The sequence below is a fragment of the Chamaea fasciata genome, unplaced genomic scaffold, assembly GCF_029207755.1.
Source record: "Chamaea fasciata isolate MVZ Bird 193981 ecotype frontalis unplaced genomic scaffold, bChaFas1.0.hap1 SCAF_1, whole genome shotgun sequence".
Lineage (NCBI taxonomy): Eukaryota > Metazoa > Chordata > Aves > Passeriformes > Sylviidae > Chamaea > Chamaea fasciata.
Genome location: NW_027094086.1, coordinates 98394454 through 98411419, shown reverse-complemented (window position 1 = coordinate 98411419; position 16966 = coordinate 98394454). Strand labels below are relative to the sequence as shown.

The 16966-nt window shown below is 36.3% G+C and overlaps 1 protein-coding gene across 9 annotated transcripts in view; it reads left to right on the top strand.

The window, feature by feature from the left end:
* The window catches only part of GOLGA4 (golgin A4), a 79034-nt gene that overhangs the window by 26545 nt on the left and 35523 nt on the right, over positions 1-16966 (top strand). For 8 of the 9 annotated variants that reach the window (XM_066190592.1, XM_066190606.1, XM_066190598.1 and 5 more), the window contains 9 exons: positions 385-450; positions 1585-1899; positions 3947-3994; positions 4379-4435; positions 6293-6391; positions 6920-7058; positions 9738-9925; positions 10862-10945; positions 11756-11903. In XM_066190592.1, the coding sequence (XP_066046689.1) occupies positions 385-450; positions 1585-1899; positions 3947-3994; positions 4379-4435; positions 6293-6391; positions 6920-7058; positions 9738-9925; positions 10862-10945; positions 11756-11903 (1144 nt within the window). Of the gene's footprint in view, positions 1-384; positions 451-1584; positions 1900-3946; positions 3995-4378; positions 4436-6292; positions 6392-6919; positions 7059-9737; positions 9926-10861; positions 10946-11755; positions 11904-16966 lie in introns of those variants that run through there. The other variant, XM_066190619.1, reaches the window with a different exon arrangement.

Below are 16966 nucleotides of genomic sequence, written 5' to 3'. Positions count from 1 at the left end.
AAGATGGTGTTACAGCCAACTCTTACTCATATTGGCTGTAAATACTAGTCATCAGTTAGATTTTTCCTGCTATAATTTTATCTTTTTGGTGTGTCTTTGATTTGTCCATAAATGTCATATGAATAATCATTATGAATTACTTAATTGGAGATGTCTGTATTTGCAGCTATCTCATGCTAATCCATGCACACGTAGCTGCTTTGTAGTTCTGCATATTGCAGCAATCTGTTTTGAATTTAATGAACTAGCTTGTTTGCATGAAAACAATAAGCTTTTTAAAGAAAATACTAAAAACACAGGCAAAGGAAATAGGTGTTTCTAGGAATCATTGAATTACAGTCCTTGTACTCTGTTTCTTCTAACGGTTGTTTGTACCTCCTGTAGAACTTGAATAAACAACCACTTCCTGGATCCACAGAAAACAATGGAAGCGAACCTGCCTCTCCACAGGTATGTGGAAGGCATGGGGGGTTTGTTTCCTGCTTCACTGCTATGTTGTCTTTGTGTTATATTTGCTTAAGTGCCCAGTATATATCTTCATGCTGAAGTAGGGATGATAAGTGGTTGCCTGTCAGGATGCTCAGATATTTTGTTCGTGTGTGATCCCATTAGCTGGTATTACGTATTGTCACTGATGTGTGGAGCTCTTTTTTTTTTTTCTAGGGACTGGTTAGCAGACTGCCAGCATTGAGATGCATCTTGTTGCATAGCCATCATAGCATACAGAGCATTAAACTTACTTTGAAATTTAGAGGTCCTATTGCATGTCTGAAAAGCTGCCTTCTAGGTGAAGGAAAAGAACTGGTAGGCTAAAAATATTGTCACCAGTGATAAAGATGTATGTCATTTTTTAAAATGTCTCAGGGAAACATTTAGCTTGCTGAAATGGGATTAGCAGTGGCTTCTGCACGTGCCTCCCAACATTTAGTTGTAGGGGCAACATCATGCAGGAATGCTTTCACATCACTTCTGTAGCACCAGCAGTATAAGTTAACACAGCACAAAATCTTTTGGTATAGAATGAAGTAAGTACTATAGATGCATAAATCAGGTTTTTTGTTTTATGTAAAAATCATAAAGCCATTAAAAAAAAATTAAGAAAGGGACTGTTCAAGATGGCTTGCTAGAACTAACTATCATACAAGGACTTCTACCATTAATTCTCTTCCCTTTATCATAGGAAAGTATCTGTGTCTTTAAGATAAATGCAGTCTTCTGTGTAAAACATCAAGAAGTGAGTCAGTTACACTTTTCAACTTTGAGACAACAGTAAATAACCATTTATATTAGTTACACATACTTTTTAGAGGGATTACACAGAAATGCATTCTTCTATAAGTTTGAATCAGAGCTGTAGTGTATTAGGTTTAGTTGCTATCTGAAACTGTGCACATCTGGTAGTTGCATGCTTAATTTTTCTGCACAAGGAGATGATTCTTTTAAGGGAATGGCAGGTGTTTAGTGTCATGTATATGTTAGACAACAGTAGTTTCTTTGCACAGGTTGGGTCTCTTTCCTGGACTTTAGTGTGTCTGTCTGCCTAAAATCAGTGCGGAAATAATTACTTTCTTTGAATTTTTGCAGGAAAGTGACAGTCAGTCTTTTGTCCAGAGGCTTCAGCTTCAAGTTCCCTCCATGGAGTCTTTGTTCCGAAGCCCAGTAAAAGAGACCCTATTTCGCTCTTCTTCTAAAGAGTCCCTAGTACGAAGCTCTTCCAGAGATTCACTGAATCGACTAGACTTGGAAACCATCAGTCCCACCTTTGATTCACCCTCTGACATTGAAAGTGAAACAGAAGAGCCTCTGGGCAGTATGGACAGCTTCAGCAAAGAGCAGTTGCTGCAGCGTCTGCGTAGAATGGAGCGCAGTTTGGGCAACTATAGGGGAAAATACTCAGAGGTAGGCAATGTGACTGGTTTAGCTAGGCAGAAAGGGGAAAGAGATTAGGCTAAGAGATACTGCAGCAGTGGACAATCGTTTTGTTTTCCTATTTGGAGCAAATGTTTCAATTTATAACTAACACAGAAGTTAAATTATTTTAAGTCTTAATTATTTTTGACCTGGATAGGTCAAATGTTTTTCTGGCAATAAAACATGGACAACTTTTTCTTCTCTTCTTTGTAAATAATTTCCTGATCTCAGCAGTAGAGGTAAATTAATGGTTACTCACACAGAGCAGGCCTAGTAAGATTTCAACTGAAAGCATCTAGCAGGGTGTGGAGTTCACTACAGAGACGAGAATGACTTGTACTCCCATGACAACAAATGTATTTTTTTTTTTTTTTTGCAACTTGTTCTTGAAATGCACACACAGTGTATATTCTATACATGCGCAATAGGCAAGCATTTTGTTTTCAAGAAACAAGTTCTGTTCTTCATAATTTCCAGGTATTCCCTGGAGGAATTAATTCACACACCTTATTTTTTTTTTTTGTATTTTAGTGAAAACGAGTAATATAAGTAGTTTCACTACTCATTTTCCAAATTACTGGGGAAAGTAAAGCTGTCTGACTGATAGTGGTGGTTTGGTACTGGGTTTTAAAATTAGTTTTGGAGTTTTGTTTGGGGTTTTTTAATTGTTTTTTGACGTGTGAATATGTTGTATTTAAAACTGGATGTTTGTACTGTTTTCTACAGTTCTTTTAATGTTTGCTGCCCTCAAATACAAAAATTCCTGTGCAGACTTTTGTTGAAATCCCTGGAATCTAAAATATGTTTACAGTGACTGCAGTACTCAGCATATGCCTGAAAAAGTAATTGTCTCACAATAATTTTTCTTTCACTTCCAGCTACTGTAATAAATGTTTTTTTAAAGTTTATATAAATAGTAGTTGCTAAAAAGAAGTTCTTCAGTTTGTGGATTTGTTTTAGTGCTTTGTTTGGTTGTTTGGGGTTTTTTAATTAGTGTAATCTGTCCACCAAGTCCTAACTTTCTCCATCAAAAAGGCTTGGATTTTTTTCCTGGTTTTATGACTTTCTTTAGTTCAATTCAAAAGAACTGTTTTGCTGGAGCTTGGATGAAACTTGTTTCAATATATGATGAGTAATCAAGGCAGAAATACTTTTTCCTTCTTAAAATAGGATGCAGAGTTAGCATCTCAAAAATATGGTGTAGGAAACCACTCATATCAGTTTTGATTTTCTTAGAAGGGCAAAATAAATATGACTTTGAAATTAAAAGTAATTTTGAATTCTGAAAATTTTTAGTTTGTTTTAAATAAGAATTTGAAGCTATATTTTGACTTACTGATTTCTGGTTTCAGTGTTCTAAATTTGTTTTTCTTAAATTTTTCATGAATTTGAAAACAGAATGTTCTAATTCCAAGTGCCATTATGCTACTTCAACATAATGCTACTTGACAGTTGTAATCAAATATTTAATTAAACTAAGTTGTGCAGTTAATTCTTTTGTCAGCTTACAGTGAGAAATAAAATACTGTCCATTTTCAATCTGTCTTTGCTGGATATATGCAAAGCATATGGGATGAGAACATCACACCTTTTTTTGTTAAATTTAGAAATTTATTTTTTAATGCTTGCTCTCTGTAAAATTATTTTTGCTTAATCTCCCTGGGATGGGTACCCTTACAAGTGGTCCCCCCTGTGGAGTAGCTGTCTGGGATGTAACTTTCTGATACTCCTGGGTTTGACCCCCTGTGTTGAAGGGTGAAATGTGGTATGTCATCTCAGGGAACGGAAAACTGTGTATGAATGCTGAGTAACATCATTGTTTTGTCATGTAGGCCTGTATTTTTTTAACATATTGGAGATATTTTATAGATGGAAAAAGAAAACATTAAGAAAATTTTAGTACATTTCTATCAAAAGAGTGTTCTCAAGTAGAGTGAAGAGTTTGAAAATGCAGGTAGTGATACAACTAAGGAAATTATTTTGATGACTATATGCAGATATATTATCATCTTTATATCTGATTTGTGTATTTTAGCTAGTGTCTGCTTATCAAGTTATCCAGCGGGAAAAGAAGAAGCTACAGGTGAGCATTACTTTTCATCCTCTCTCACCTGCATGAGTTTTTAAATCTTAAAATGTGTAGTCACAATATAGATTTAACTTTCAGTGTGTTGTGTGTATGTAACAGAAGATGATTTCTTAGCTGGGATTTCTGAGGAAGCCAAGGTAAAATAAATTTGTCAAAATAACTGTGAAGTACTGTACTCCAGCCCTTTTTGTTGAATCAGCTGACTTCAGGTGATAGATTGATTGCCAACCCACAGCTGGCAGTTTATGACAATATTTGCACATCAAGCATGACTTGAAAGAGAAACAAATCATTACATCTGTGAATTTTTTGAATTTATTTATCCATTTTAAAATTACATTTAATACACCTGATCTTTATTCTTCCTTATTTCTTAAGAGTGTTCTGAGTCAAAGCCAGGATAAAGCACTTCGCAGAATTGGAGAACTGAGAGAGGTAATTTCCTTTGTATCACACCTACGTAGGATCTTTTTCTGCCTAGCTTTTGACTTTTTTTGTTTGCAAAACATTTTCTATTACAGAGCAGGGTATTTTACTGCTTTTGTTCTTTTGTTTATTTGGGGTTACTCCTCTGGCTTACTTCCCATTCAGCAGCTAATTGCTACACTCTTAAGACAGAGCAGTGCATCAGCAACTGAACTACTCCTCTTGTTCGTTGTGAAATAGGTAGAAGTGTGTGTGGTTCTTGCAGTATTGTTGGGCCCAGCCATAGATGTCCCTGTGCAATTTGTTGCCTTTCTATTACTTGCAAGTACTAATTCAGGCAAACACAAGTAATAGGCACATTTTTGTAAGGATTTCAATGACTATCAAAAAAAAATTAGGATAATTAAAAAAAATCATCTTTATCTCAGTTGTAATACTTCCATTGTTTTATGGATTTCAGTATAGTTTGGTTTCAGTCACAAAATCAAGTAGATTTTGTTATGACTTGCCTCCTTAGGGTATAGTAAAATTTAAAGGAGAAGCTCTAGTGTATTTGGTATTGATAATAAACAGAATGGACTTAAACATAAAGATGATCAGATTGAACAGATTAAAAGGGCAAGTTCAGCAACACCATATTGTCAAACCCTGGTGAAGCACAATGTGAAGCTGAAGCCATTTTATTGCCTCAGGAGCTAGTGCAACACCAAGTTTGCACCAAGTGCAACACCACTGTCGGAGGTAAGGGATAGACAGCAAGACAGCATAAAAACAAGATTTAGAGTGGGAGAAAAGCAGCACAGGAAGCATCCAGTGCTCAGTTTTGTCTCATTCACTTTTTAACCCTTTCTTTCTCTTTCTATTGTCGCCTGTCTTTGCCTCACTAATGGAACTCATGTTTATGGGTGGTGATTGCTTTTATACAAGTGATCTTTGCAGAATAACAGTCATAGAAGCATTCTTTTCTTGGGGTAAATTATGGGGAAGATATATATGGATGAAACATACATAAATAAAAAAGATTAAAAAGTTTCTGAAAATATTTGCAGTGCATGCGTGATATGTCTGTGTTTCTGGTTCTCTTAATAAGGAGTTACATGTGAATTAATTCAAGTACATTTATTTTCTATTAGAATAATTATTTAAAGAAATTTAAATGTTTCAACTTTAAAAGCATAGGAAGTAATTAGAAGAAACCTCCTACAGGAAATATGTTATAAGACTCTGTAGATCCTATAAATGAATTTAGGCAATATCTACAAGTTTCTAAGAGTGTTCAGCCAAACAAATACATGTAAGAATCAAGTAAAACCACATTTTTAAATTATATGGCGTTCTCTGCCTTTTTCATTTGAGCCACATATGTGGATTAAAAAGACCAATTCTCTTATACATGGCATTTGTCATTTTGGAATGGTGGCTTATTGAATGAGCCTAATGAATTTTACATTTTCTGCTCTTTTTGTTGACTTAATGTGGTGGCTAAATTAAGAATCTACCAAAGTGTAATCTTCAGCTTCCGGGAGAAATGTGTGCATGAAAGGCACAGGAGCAGGCTTGAAATAATCCCTATGCAAACTTACTTTTAGGAGAAAGTATCCTTGGTAATTTTGCATCAAATTTTGCATCAAATCTAGACTCTTGCTGTTTTAATGCTGGTGTTATAATTGGATGTTCTTATTATATTGTGTGGAATGTTGTAAAATAAAATAAATTTTAAAAAGAAGTTAAAAAAATACACTATGGTTTTATTTTGGGATCACAACCATGAAAGAGATATTTTAGATATTATTCTGTAATATTCTTGTAATGTGAACTTTTGAGTTCACGTTTCAGTATTTATTTGAGATGTGTTTGTATTATCAGGAGCTCCAAATGGACCAACAAGCTAAGAAACATCTCCAAGAGGAATTTGATGCTTCCCTAGAAGAAAAGGATCAACTTATTAGTGTCCTGCAAACTCAGGTAAGATAATTTACCCTGGAGATGTTGAAAACTTCTCTTTTTACTTTTTCTTTTTAGCAATATATTTTCTATAATGCATATCCATGTTTCATTATAATTGCTCTGAAGTTGTAAAGTTTCTTGTGAATTTAGGATTTTCTAGAAATAAAGTGTGTCTCTGTGGCACAGGATACCTTTCTAAAATCTCACTCATGTTAAATATGATTGACTGATTTGCACTTAAATACATTTGTGATGTTCTTGTTATCAAGATATCAACATTAGCAGATGTCTGACCTAAAATTCCTTTAGCAAAATTCATGTATTTTGCTTAACTGGTCTTTGTTACTCTACCCATAGTAATTTTATTTTTTTTAACTGGAAGCATAATTCTGACTTTTAAAAAATGGTAAAAAATTTCAGACAGAGTTTTTCCTTTTTCTACTTGCAAATATCAAAATTAATTTTACTCTTTCTAGTTTTGAAGATTAAAAAAATTACCTGCTTAGAATCCTTGGATTTTTTTAACAGAAAGAACATTTTGTTTAGGTGTCGTTGCTGAAACAGAGATTACAGAATGGTCAGATATGCACTGAATTGCCAGATCAAAATGTCCAATCAGAACCACAAGTTCAAAGTCCAATGAACGAAGTCAGTGCAGAAAATATTGTGGAACCAGGAAGCAATGGTACGTATTGTGGCTTTTTTGAGAGACCTTACATTTCGGGGAATAAACCTGCTGTTATTTATGATGGAGTAACAATATTTAGGGCTGACCATATCATAGTAAGAATATATTTTCTAGAAGATAACTGTTTTGTAAAACTTCTGGCAGCTAGAAGACAGGATAACCCTTTCAAGAAATTAAATTTTCATAAGAATTCAGATCTAGTATGTCTTTCCTTTATCAATATTGATAATAACATTGTAACTATTGCTTTGTTGGTAGGTGTTCTTACTATCCTAACTTAATACAATTAAGAGATTCTGTCCCCCGTAAGTGAGGACCTATTCCTGGAGTTCAGAGAGCAGATTAGTTGCCAGTCTCTGTCTTTTTGCTTGTGAGTTTAGGGTTTTTTTTGTCTTGTTTTATCAAAAAAAAGCAAAAGAAAACTAAATTTTGATATTCCTGCTATTGAATAACCTAAGTGTTCTTCACATCCAGAGGTTGTGTAAATTAATGGGATTCTCAGTGTTGTGTATATGTTGTATGTATTTGATTGCTGAGCAAGGGACATTATAATGCTGATACATAATAATAGTGTCTTTAATTGGTACCCTTCATAAAAGGTAGGGTTAAGACAGAGCTAAACATACATCTTGAAATTGTATTCGTTCAGCATTTGCTATGGTTTTTATGTGTAGGGATGATAGGAAGTGTTAGGTGAAAGATGTTCTTATCTAGTGCCATGGTTTTTGTACTGCTTAGTCAATAATGAAAAATTGTGATTCAAGGTGTTTTCTGTGCGTGAGTCTGCCTCTGGACTGTAGTGTGCCAAGCATCCACCAAAGCAGCTCTCTCTCTCTCCTCCACAGCTGAACAGAGGAGAGAAAATTTAAAGAACGGTTCATGAGTTGAGATAAGGCTCAGGAGAGATCCCTCACTAAATACTGTCACAGGCAAAACAGGCTTGAATTAGAGATATGAAGTGAATTTATTACTAATAAAATCAGAGCAGGTTAACAAGTAAAATAAAACCTTAAGATCTGCCCCCCACCTCTCTCTTCTTCCTAGCTCTACCTCTTTTCCCAGAGAGGCAGGGAGACAGGGAATGGGGGTTTATGGTCAATTCATCATCTGTGGTTTCATCCGCTGCTCAGGGAGAGGAGTCCTTCCCCTTCCTTCTCCACTGTGGGATCCCTCCCACAGGAGAGGGAGGAGCAGAGAGTTCTCCAAGAACTTCTCTGGCATGAGTCCATCTCATGAGCAGCAGCTCCCTGTGAACTGCTGCAATGTAAGCCCATCCCACAGGCAATAGTCCTCCCCAAACTGCTGCAGCATGGGTCACTCTTCCACGGGGTGTAGTTTTTCAAGGACAGGCTACTCCAGAGTGGGCTTCTGTCTCCATAGGAAGGAAGTCACAGCCTCCTCTCAGGCATTCACTTGCTCTGGCATGGGCTTCTCCATGGGCTGCAGGTGGATCTCTGCATCCCCTTGGTCCTCCATGGGCTGCAGGGGCACAGCTGCTTCACCACGGTCTGCACCACAGGCAACAGGGTAATCTCAGCTCCAGTGCCTGGAGCACCTCCTCCCCCTCCTTCTCCACATACCTTCATGTCTGCAGAGTTGTTTCTTTTACATGTTCTCACTCTGCTTCTCTTTGGCCGCAATTACAACTGTGCAGTATTGTTTTTTTCTTTTCTTCTTAAATTTTTTTATCACAGAGGCGTTACCCCCATTACTAATTGGCCCAGCCTTGACCAGCAGCACATCTATCTTTGGTGCTTTGCCAGGGATTGGCTCTGCCAGACATGAAGAAAGCTTCTGGCAGCTCCTTGCAGAAACTACCCTTGTAGCTCCCCCTCCACTACTTAACCTTGGCCATGTAAATCCAGTACAATGCCAAATCCTCTTGCAGCCTCCAGAGCATCAGAGCAGAAGCACACCGTACAATGTGCTAGTTATACAGTGATTCAAACTGAAAGGGAGTAGGTTTAAATTATAGACGTTAGAAAAAATTGTTTACTGTGAGGGTGGGGAGGCACTGGAACAGGTTGTCCAGAGTAGTTGTGGCTGCCCCATCCTTTGAAGTGTTAAAGGCCAGGCTGGATGGAGCTCTAAGCAACTTATTCTATTGTGAGGTGTCCTGGCCTATGGCAGCGGTTGGAACTAGATGATCCCTAAGACCCCTTCCAACCCAAACCATTTTATGATTCTATGAGTACAACTCAGAAAGACACTAAGCATGACCTTTATTCTGCTGAATGTAGTATTGCCAACCTGGATATTTTAGAACAAATGTCATACCCAGCCTTGGGAATGCCAGAATCTGTGTGCAAGACACTTGAAAGGTGTGATTTGCTTTGCTTCGCATTTTTTCCTGCTTCTGCATATTTTGTTAGTAGCAGCAGGCAGGTTTATAAATCATGATGACTTTTTAATTACATAAAAAACCTTGTTGATTAATAGCTTTGTTTTGAAGCTGATAAAGGAACTGGGGTTTTGTAAGCTAACTTGGTGTGAAACACTGTTTACTAATCTGTGTATGTGTAGAATGTTTCTGGCACTTACAGTAGGAACTAGGAAGCTTTGCAGACTTGGCACAACTTTCTTTAGAGACTTATGAGTCCACTGCATTGTCGATGAATGCAGATCTGCAATTTGGAAATGGTGTGCATATGGTAATATTGGTATGTTGTCTTATAGAGGGTAATAAAGACTCTGTTAAAACACTGGAAACTCTTAATCAGAGGGTGAAGCGCCAAGAGAACTTGCTACAGCGTTGTAAGGAGACTATTCGGTCACATAAGGAGTCCTGTGCCCAATTAACCAATGAGAAAGAAGCACTTCAAGAACAACTGGAAGAGAGGCTACAGGAACTGGAGAAAATGAAGGTATGGAAAATGCTCTTAGCTTTATGGGTAACCATGAAAACGCAGTAAGATCTCCAGTATTTTCAAAATTTATTGATAGGGTAGACCATGAAGCAAACTGTCCCTGTACTTTTTTGGAGATAAAGGTGGAAAACCCACCTGGAATTAATACACTCAGCAACTACTCTGGAGTAGTGAAGTAGGGTATGAAACCTTACTGTATAAATAATGATCAGAAGTCAGTAGCTGTGGAAAATTGGGGTGAGTAAGACTGTCTTAGCACAGAAGACAGAAGGTAAAGTGAGAAAAGTGGAGCAGAGCTAAACCTTTAAGACGTAGTGAATGAGGCATTAATTATGTAAATTAACAGAAAAAAAAAAGAAGGAAGGGCAGTGGAGATCACAATATTGTGAACATAACTGAAATCCCAAAACTAATAAATTAATACTTGGCTCAATTTTCCTTTTAAGGCCATTAATGCTAAGTGTGGAACATTATGTGCTAAGTATAGCTATACTTAAGTTTAGTTACAGAGATCAGATTCCCATCTCTGTCTTCATCTCTGAGCACTAGCCTGGTTTGAAAATGCTCTGAAATACATGAGTATTTTAATGACATTTTCTAGCACAAGGCTAGTAACAATCATTTATGTGGCATTGCTGAGATACTCTTGTAAACTCAGATGCAGGTAATAGAGCAGAAATCTTAGACGTCTTTCTTGTTTTTCTTTAGCAATTCAGACCTCCATGTGTGGATGCTCTAACAAAGCCTTCAGATCTCTGAATTATTACAGAACCCGTAAGGCAGCCTACCTCAGGGAGAAGTAAAAGTAATTTAAAGCTGCCCACTTCAGTTTCTCTTGATTGTGTTCTGTGTTCTTGCTCCAAGGCATAATGCAGGGTAAGAGCCAAAGCTAAGCTGTTTGTCAACCAACTTGTGGTTGGGATCTTTTTTTAGGACCTTCACATGGCTGAGAAGACTAAACTGATTACGCAGCTACGTGATGCAAAGAATTTGATTGAACAGCTAGAACAAGACAAGGTAAACAAAGCTATAGATTTTGAGGAAGATTGTTTAAAACACAAAATATTTGGCTCTTGGTATTAGAAGCTAGTTTTAGTGGTCTGACGATTTCATCTATGTTTTAATAAACAAGTAATTTAAGTTACTTAAGATTTTTATTGTATATGTACCGTAAGATATATATCTGTTAGGTTATACTTAATACTGCAACATGATATTATTTAGGATGAAGTTGATATACTGAATACACTCCTTGATGTCTACTCTAAAACAAACAAAAAAATCCCAAACACAAATGAAGATGAGATGCAATTAAATTAATTTAAAAATAATCAGTAAAGTAACTGTACTTTCAATAGACAATAAGGAGTTTCTCAGTCTTTAGCTCCTTAAAAGTTTTTTTAATCACAGTCTTGGTACCTGGAGTAACTTCTGGTGATGTCATAAGTGACGTGACTGACATTGTATGGTGTATTCTCAAAGGAGAAGTACAGACTCTACAATGCTTTTAGTTTGGGTTTGTTTACAGAATATATGTTTCAAAGGAAAGTGTCTGTACTAGAAGGAGGAAGTTTTTGGATGGTCCGTGTTTGATGGAGTTCTTTTCACCACTAGGTAAATTTTGGATACTCTTAAAAATAATCCCTATTCTTATCTTCTTTTCGTTGGCATTTTCTGTTTTCTGACATAGAAAAATCCCATGATCCCTGGTCTTGTAATAACAGACTACAGTTTATTACTGTCAAGGATAGTGCCCTGGCTTGAAATTGTTTCAGGTATATGTCTTATTTATTTGCTAGCTTTTTGTCACAAGGACCTTTTCCATAGGGCATGGTAATTGCGGAGACAAAGCGGCAAATGCATGAAACGTTGGAAATGAAGGAGGAGGAAGTAGCCCAACTTCGTGTTCGAATCAAAGAAATAACTACAAAAGGCGAGGAATTAAAAGAACAGAAAGAAAAATCTGAAAGAGCTGGTAAGAATATATATAGATTATTGGCTTTCATATTTGTACATCAGAAAGCTTCAGTGTGGTCTTTTTCAACAGTTGCTGTTTGGAATGGATATTAAGAGATGCTCCTTTTTCTATTGATTTACCCATCACCCATGCTACTATCATTACTAACTTCACTTCTGGACAGCAGAGTTTAGGGATGCTTTTGATTGATTTGTCTGTTACCAATAAAACTGGATTTAGGAAGGGGTCTTCTGAAAGGCAACTGTACTTCCCTGTTTGTAGGAGAAAAGATTGATGGAGTCTTCTTCTGGTCTAACTTAAGAAGAGAAACTTATTATTTCTATAACAACCTATAAATTGTCATTATAATGCCTCCAGGAATTCAGATAAAAAGCATAATAGTGAGTGTATAAGAGTTGGTGAAGAAGTAAAAGTTACCCTAGTAAGCATTTTCTTGCAATTATTTTAATGGAAGCATTTCTGATTTAAGTGAAGCAGCAGTGGTGATTCCTTTTGCTTCAGGCTTGTAGCAGAGGAACATTTGTGTAACTGTTATATCATATAGTTTGCTTTTTATGGAAATTAGGTAATATTATGTATGCTTGGAGTTCTTTTGCATGAAATGAAGTTAAACCCATTCTTTTTTAAACACTGAAATTATTTTGTACTACATTAGAATTATTTTAGAATAATTTAATTTGTTCTCACAGGCACGTAAAGAAAATCACTCTTTTGGCAGAAGCTCAGGTGTTACTTTGAGTAAAATATTATACATATTTTCTTTCTCTAAAAAGCAATGAGAAGTTCAAACAAAGCAGTTCTTAGGTGTAAGAGCCTGAATGAGAGATAGGGACTGCAGGTGGCTCTTTAAAGGTGCTGTTTATTTCATAGATTGAAGTCACAGCAGTCATGGGTCGTGGGTAACAGAGCCAAGCCTATAGCTGTCAGCATCAACTTATAGGCAAAACCTGAAGTCACTTTAGCTCTGTTTATAATGCATTACATAGTTTTCTTTACTGAGCATTTTCATACGTAAAAACCAATCAGCATCATACACAATATTTTTACATTTACCTATAGCCTATCACAACTGCTATAATTACCATATTATGTTACAGTTTAAGCTTAAAGTTGTTTTTCAGTTTTCTTGCAGTGTAAAATTCTTAGACCTTTTTTCTACTTGATAAAAGCATGGTTTTTGTTTGCCTGTAGTGTTTTTTGCTTTTCTGGAGACTTCTTTACTTGGTAAAAACTTCTTCTTTCTTTGTTGTCAACATATCCTTTGCTCTAGCCATAAAACCTGTTTCCAACTTAACATAACCTTTGCCTTCTTATTTGTCCAGTAACAACTGGCTTAGCAGTCCTTCATTTAGACATCTTTTATTCTTCTATATCAAAACTTGCTTCCATCTCTATTCAGCTTTCTACATTCAGAGAGCCTTCTGCTAAGCATTCATATCTGTAAAACTTTCCTGTAAACTTTCATCATCTCCAACAATAGGGGTTTATTTAAAATCTATATAGATTTAGATTAGAAGTTGCAATTTTAAAGATTCATTTGGATAGATCATTCTGCTGTAATGCAGAAAAGGAGCTGGAACATCCATCTTGTGAAAGTAAACAAACATTTTGATTAGGTGCCTTCCTCTCCTACACTTTCAAGGTTGCATGATTCTTTTTAGTTCTGGAAATTCATACTTCAGAAGTCAGTCAGTCCTGCTAAAGTTGTGTTTTGTTTGGTACTGGGAGACTAGGAAGTTCTTCATGATTAGAAAAAGAAGGTGAAGAATCTTTTAATACTTCTGTAGTTATTAAGATATTTTCATAGTTGTTTGCAATAGTGTTTTTTGAGGCAGGAGAAATAATTACGAATTATTGTACTATCTACGCACACTAATTAATACAGTAATTTCTTCAAGTTTGCCTGGCCAGAAGCAGAAACCAGGTTAGAGATGATTCTCTAGACAGCTGGAAAACCTTCTGTTGTAATGAGAAGTACTTTAATTTGAATGAATGTTGTGTTGAGTACACTACACTTTTCTAAGGGGAGATTTGTATGTTAAATGTGCTCTTTTTAAAATAAAAAAAATAAGTACTTTGGTTGATTTTATAGTGCAAAAGTATCAACTTTATCTTTTGAGTGCTTTTATTTATTATAGTCTTTTAAGCTTGCATATATGTGTGTTGGAACCCTTGGAAAATTAGTTTTAAACTGCTTTTAAGACAGAATTGTAAAGTGACCTTTATTAGATTTTTCTATTACATCCTTGGCTTAACACATTCCAAAAATATTGTAATCTACAATGTTAGCATAGTTCAATACATTGAAACTAGAGGAAACCGCCTTGCACACTGGAAGAGCCCAAAATTGGTTTTCAGGCTGCAACCTTTGAGTTGTAATGGTTTTATGAATTGGACAATTTCATGTATTTGAGGTCAACATTTAAAGTTCTGGTTTTGGGATAGTTACTATGAGGTGACTTTTACAGAACCACAGAATGGGTCAGGTTGGAATGGACCACAGTGTGTCATCTGGTCCAGCCTCCCTGATCTACTGAGGTCATCATAGTCCACATGGCACAGAACTGTATCTAGACTGTTAAATTCTAGACATCTTCTTCTATATCATGGTTTAGTGAAGAACTTAATTAATTGAATGAAGTAGAAATGTTAATTTCATGTATCCTTATTCAAAATAAGGATAAGCATAATACAAAATTGAAATTTGCTTTTGTGCTGCTTGGAGAATAAAAAATGATATCGTTTTCCATGTCATCTTTCCTAATGTTACATTTCTGGCATTTTTCTTTGTAAATCAGGACTTTAGTGAATTGCTCCAGTGTTTGATTTAATGTGAATGCATTTTTGTGTAATGTAATAGTGAAAAGATATGCATGCTTGTTTTTTGTTGGGTTTTGTAAATTGTAACTTGGTCTCCCCAGTTGAAGGGTTTTTTTTGTTGTTTTGTTGGGGTTTTTTTGTAGTTAGAGGTACATTATGTTGAAATCTCACAGAGTATCTTGTTTTTGTGCATCCACACATGCTAATAAAAGTGAATCATGGTGCCTTTTCCAAGCTTTGTAGGAACAGGACTGGGATAAGGGCTCTGGGTTTTCTGCATCACACATTGGGTGCTTGAACTGGGTTCTAAAAAGTAAATTCTGTGTTTCTCAGGCACTTCTACTTGAGGTAACTGCAACACTTTTTTTTTTTAAACTTCAACTAAGATCTTAGTATTTATAAATTTCCAGGTAAACTTAAGTTTGTTTCTCCTGAGATTACTTACCATAAGTACTTTATGACTTCTCAGGATGCAGATTACTGGTTTATTTATATTCTATGAGCAAAGTCTTCAGAAAGCAAATCCTACTTGCAGGCAGCATTTCTTTTGCAAGCTTAATTAACATGTGCTTTGCACCTTTCCTCAGTGAAAAGAAAAGGCTTGGACTGTGCATTTAAAATCCTGCCTTGATGCACAAATCAGCTATAGCAATGATTTCAACCTTTTTTTTTTTTTCAAAATTGGGACACGATGCCTGCTCTCAGCCCTCAGAAACTGAACGTGTAATCCCAGCCGGTTTACAAACTTGGTTTGCTTCCTTCACAATTTTTAGCACTAGGAGGCACTGTAGGCAAAGAGGAAAGGTACGCTGCGCCAGCAGAGGAAGCGAGAAGGCATGGCAGCACACCGGGTGTTACTCTGGGTGGGAGGGGCAAGGCGAAGGGAACTGAGATCTGTCTTTTGGAGTGGCATAGGTAAAACAGTCAACTCGCCAGCACATGTTTTATAAAAAACAGGTTTGCAAGCCTTGCACTCCTTAAACTCTTCTCTGACTCATTTTTTTCTTGTGATTTACATACTGCACAGTAAGGTTTTTAGTTTGTCTGGCTTTGTCACATGAATGGGGTTTTCCAAGACTCACCTGACGCTCTGTTGGTGTGCTTATTTCTATTTCTGATTTGCTAATGTGCCTTTGTGAGACTTCTTTCAACCAATACTTGGTTGAAAGATCTTCCCTGAGCAAAGTTCTGCAGGGCTGGAGAAGAGTGCAGAGGCAGTGCCTTTACTCTCTGCATTCAGAGTAGGTATATTTAAATAAAAACATGGACTTTATTTCATGTTTTGATACATGGTAGAATTAAAATTTCTCACAGATTAAAAGTAACAGTGATAACAGAGACCACATTCTGTCTGCTTGATGGTACTTTAGCTCTCTGCTGGTTCGAAACTTGCTTATGTCCAGTTACACTAGAATTAAGTATTTTGAATGAAAATATTCTGTTTTGCTTAAGGGCTAAATGTGCCTGAGATGCATACAATTTAACTTTTAGAGAGCTAACTGTGTTTCTGTGAAGTATTGCTTCTTTGTGCTTTCATACTGTCTTGGCTTTTTGACCATCAGCTTTTGTTTAGCTTTTGTTTAGCATCCTTCTTGTGACTGTGGTGATGCAGCTTTTGTACTGGATGTTGCTCAGCAATTCAGTATCAGTAGTCAATCCTGTTGTGAACCTGGATCTTCTCTTTGTCTGATCTGTGAGCTATGGCAAACATATTCTCTTTCCTTTTGCAGAAGTAGCAGGTTTCTCAAATGAAAATAACATGCATGATGCTCAGAACAAGAATCAGAAAATGTGTATGGAAAAGTGAAATAACTTAATGTTCTACTTGCTATACTTTGCAAAGGTCCATAGGGCGGGGTGTTGGGTTTTTTTGTGGTTTGTTGTTGTTGTTGTTTGATATTTTTTGTTTGCTTGTTTGGTTGGGTTTTTGTTTGGTTTAAAAAAAAGATGATGCTGTAATACTGAAGGATTTTGCCAGTTTTGCTTGGTCTGCTTTTGTTAGGACTGAGAGGAGCATCAGGGAGGTCATTACCATTTTCCAAACACAGTTCTGCAGGCTGTATTCATAATCAACTTGTGACTGCTGTGGCAAGGGGGGAGAACTTGAGTCCTGCAGATTGCAGGTGGCAAATGCCTTGATAGGGCTGTGAAGAACTGTGCTAAATAAGGAGCTATAAGCCTTGTACATGCTTGTATTACATTTTAGACTGTTTTCCTGCTTGAAACAATCAGTAGTGATC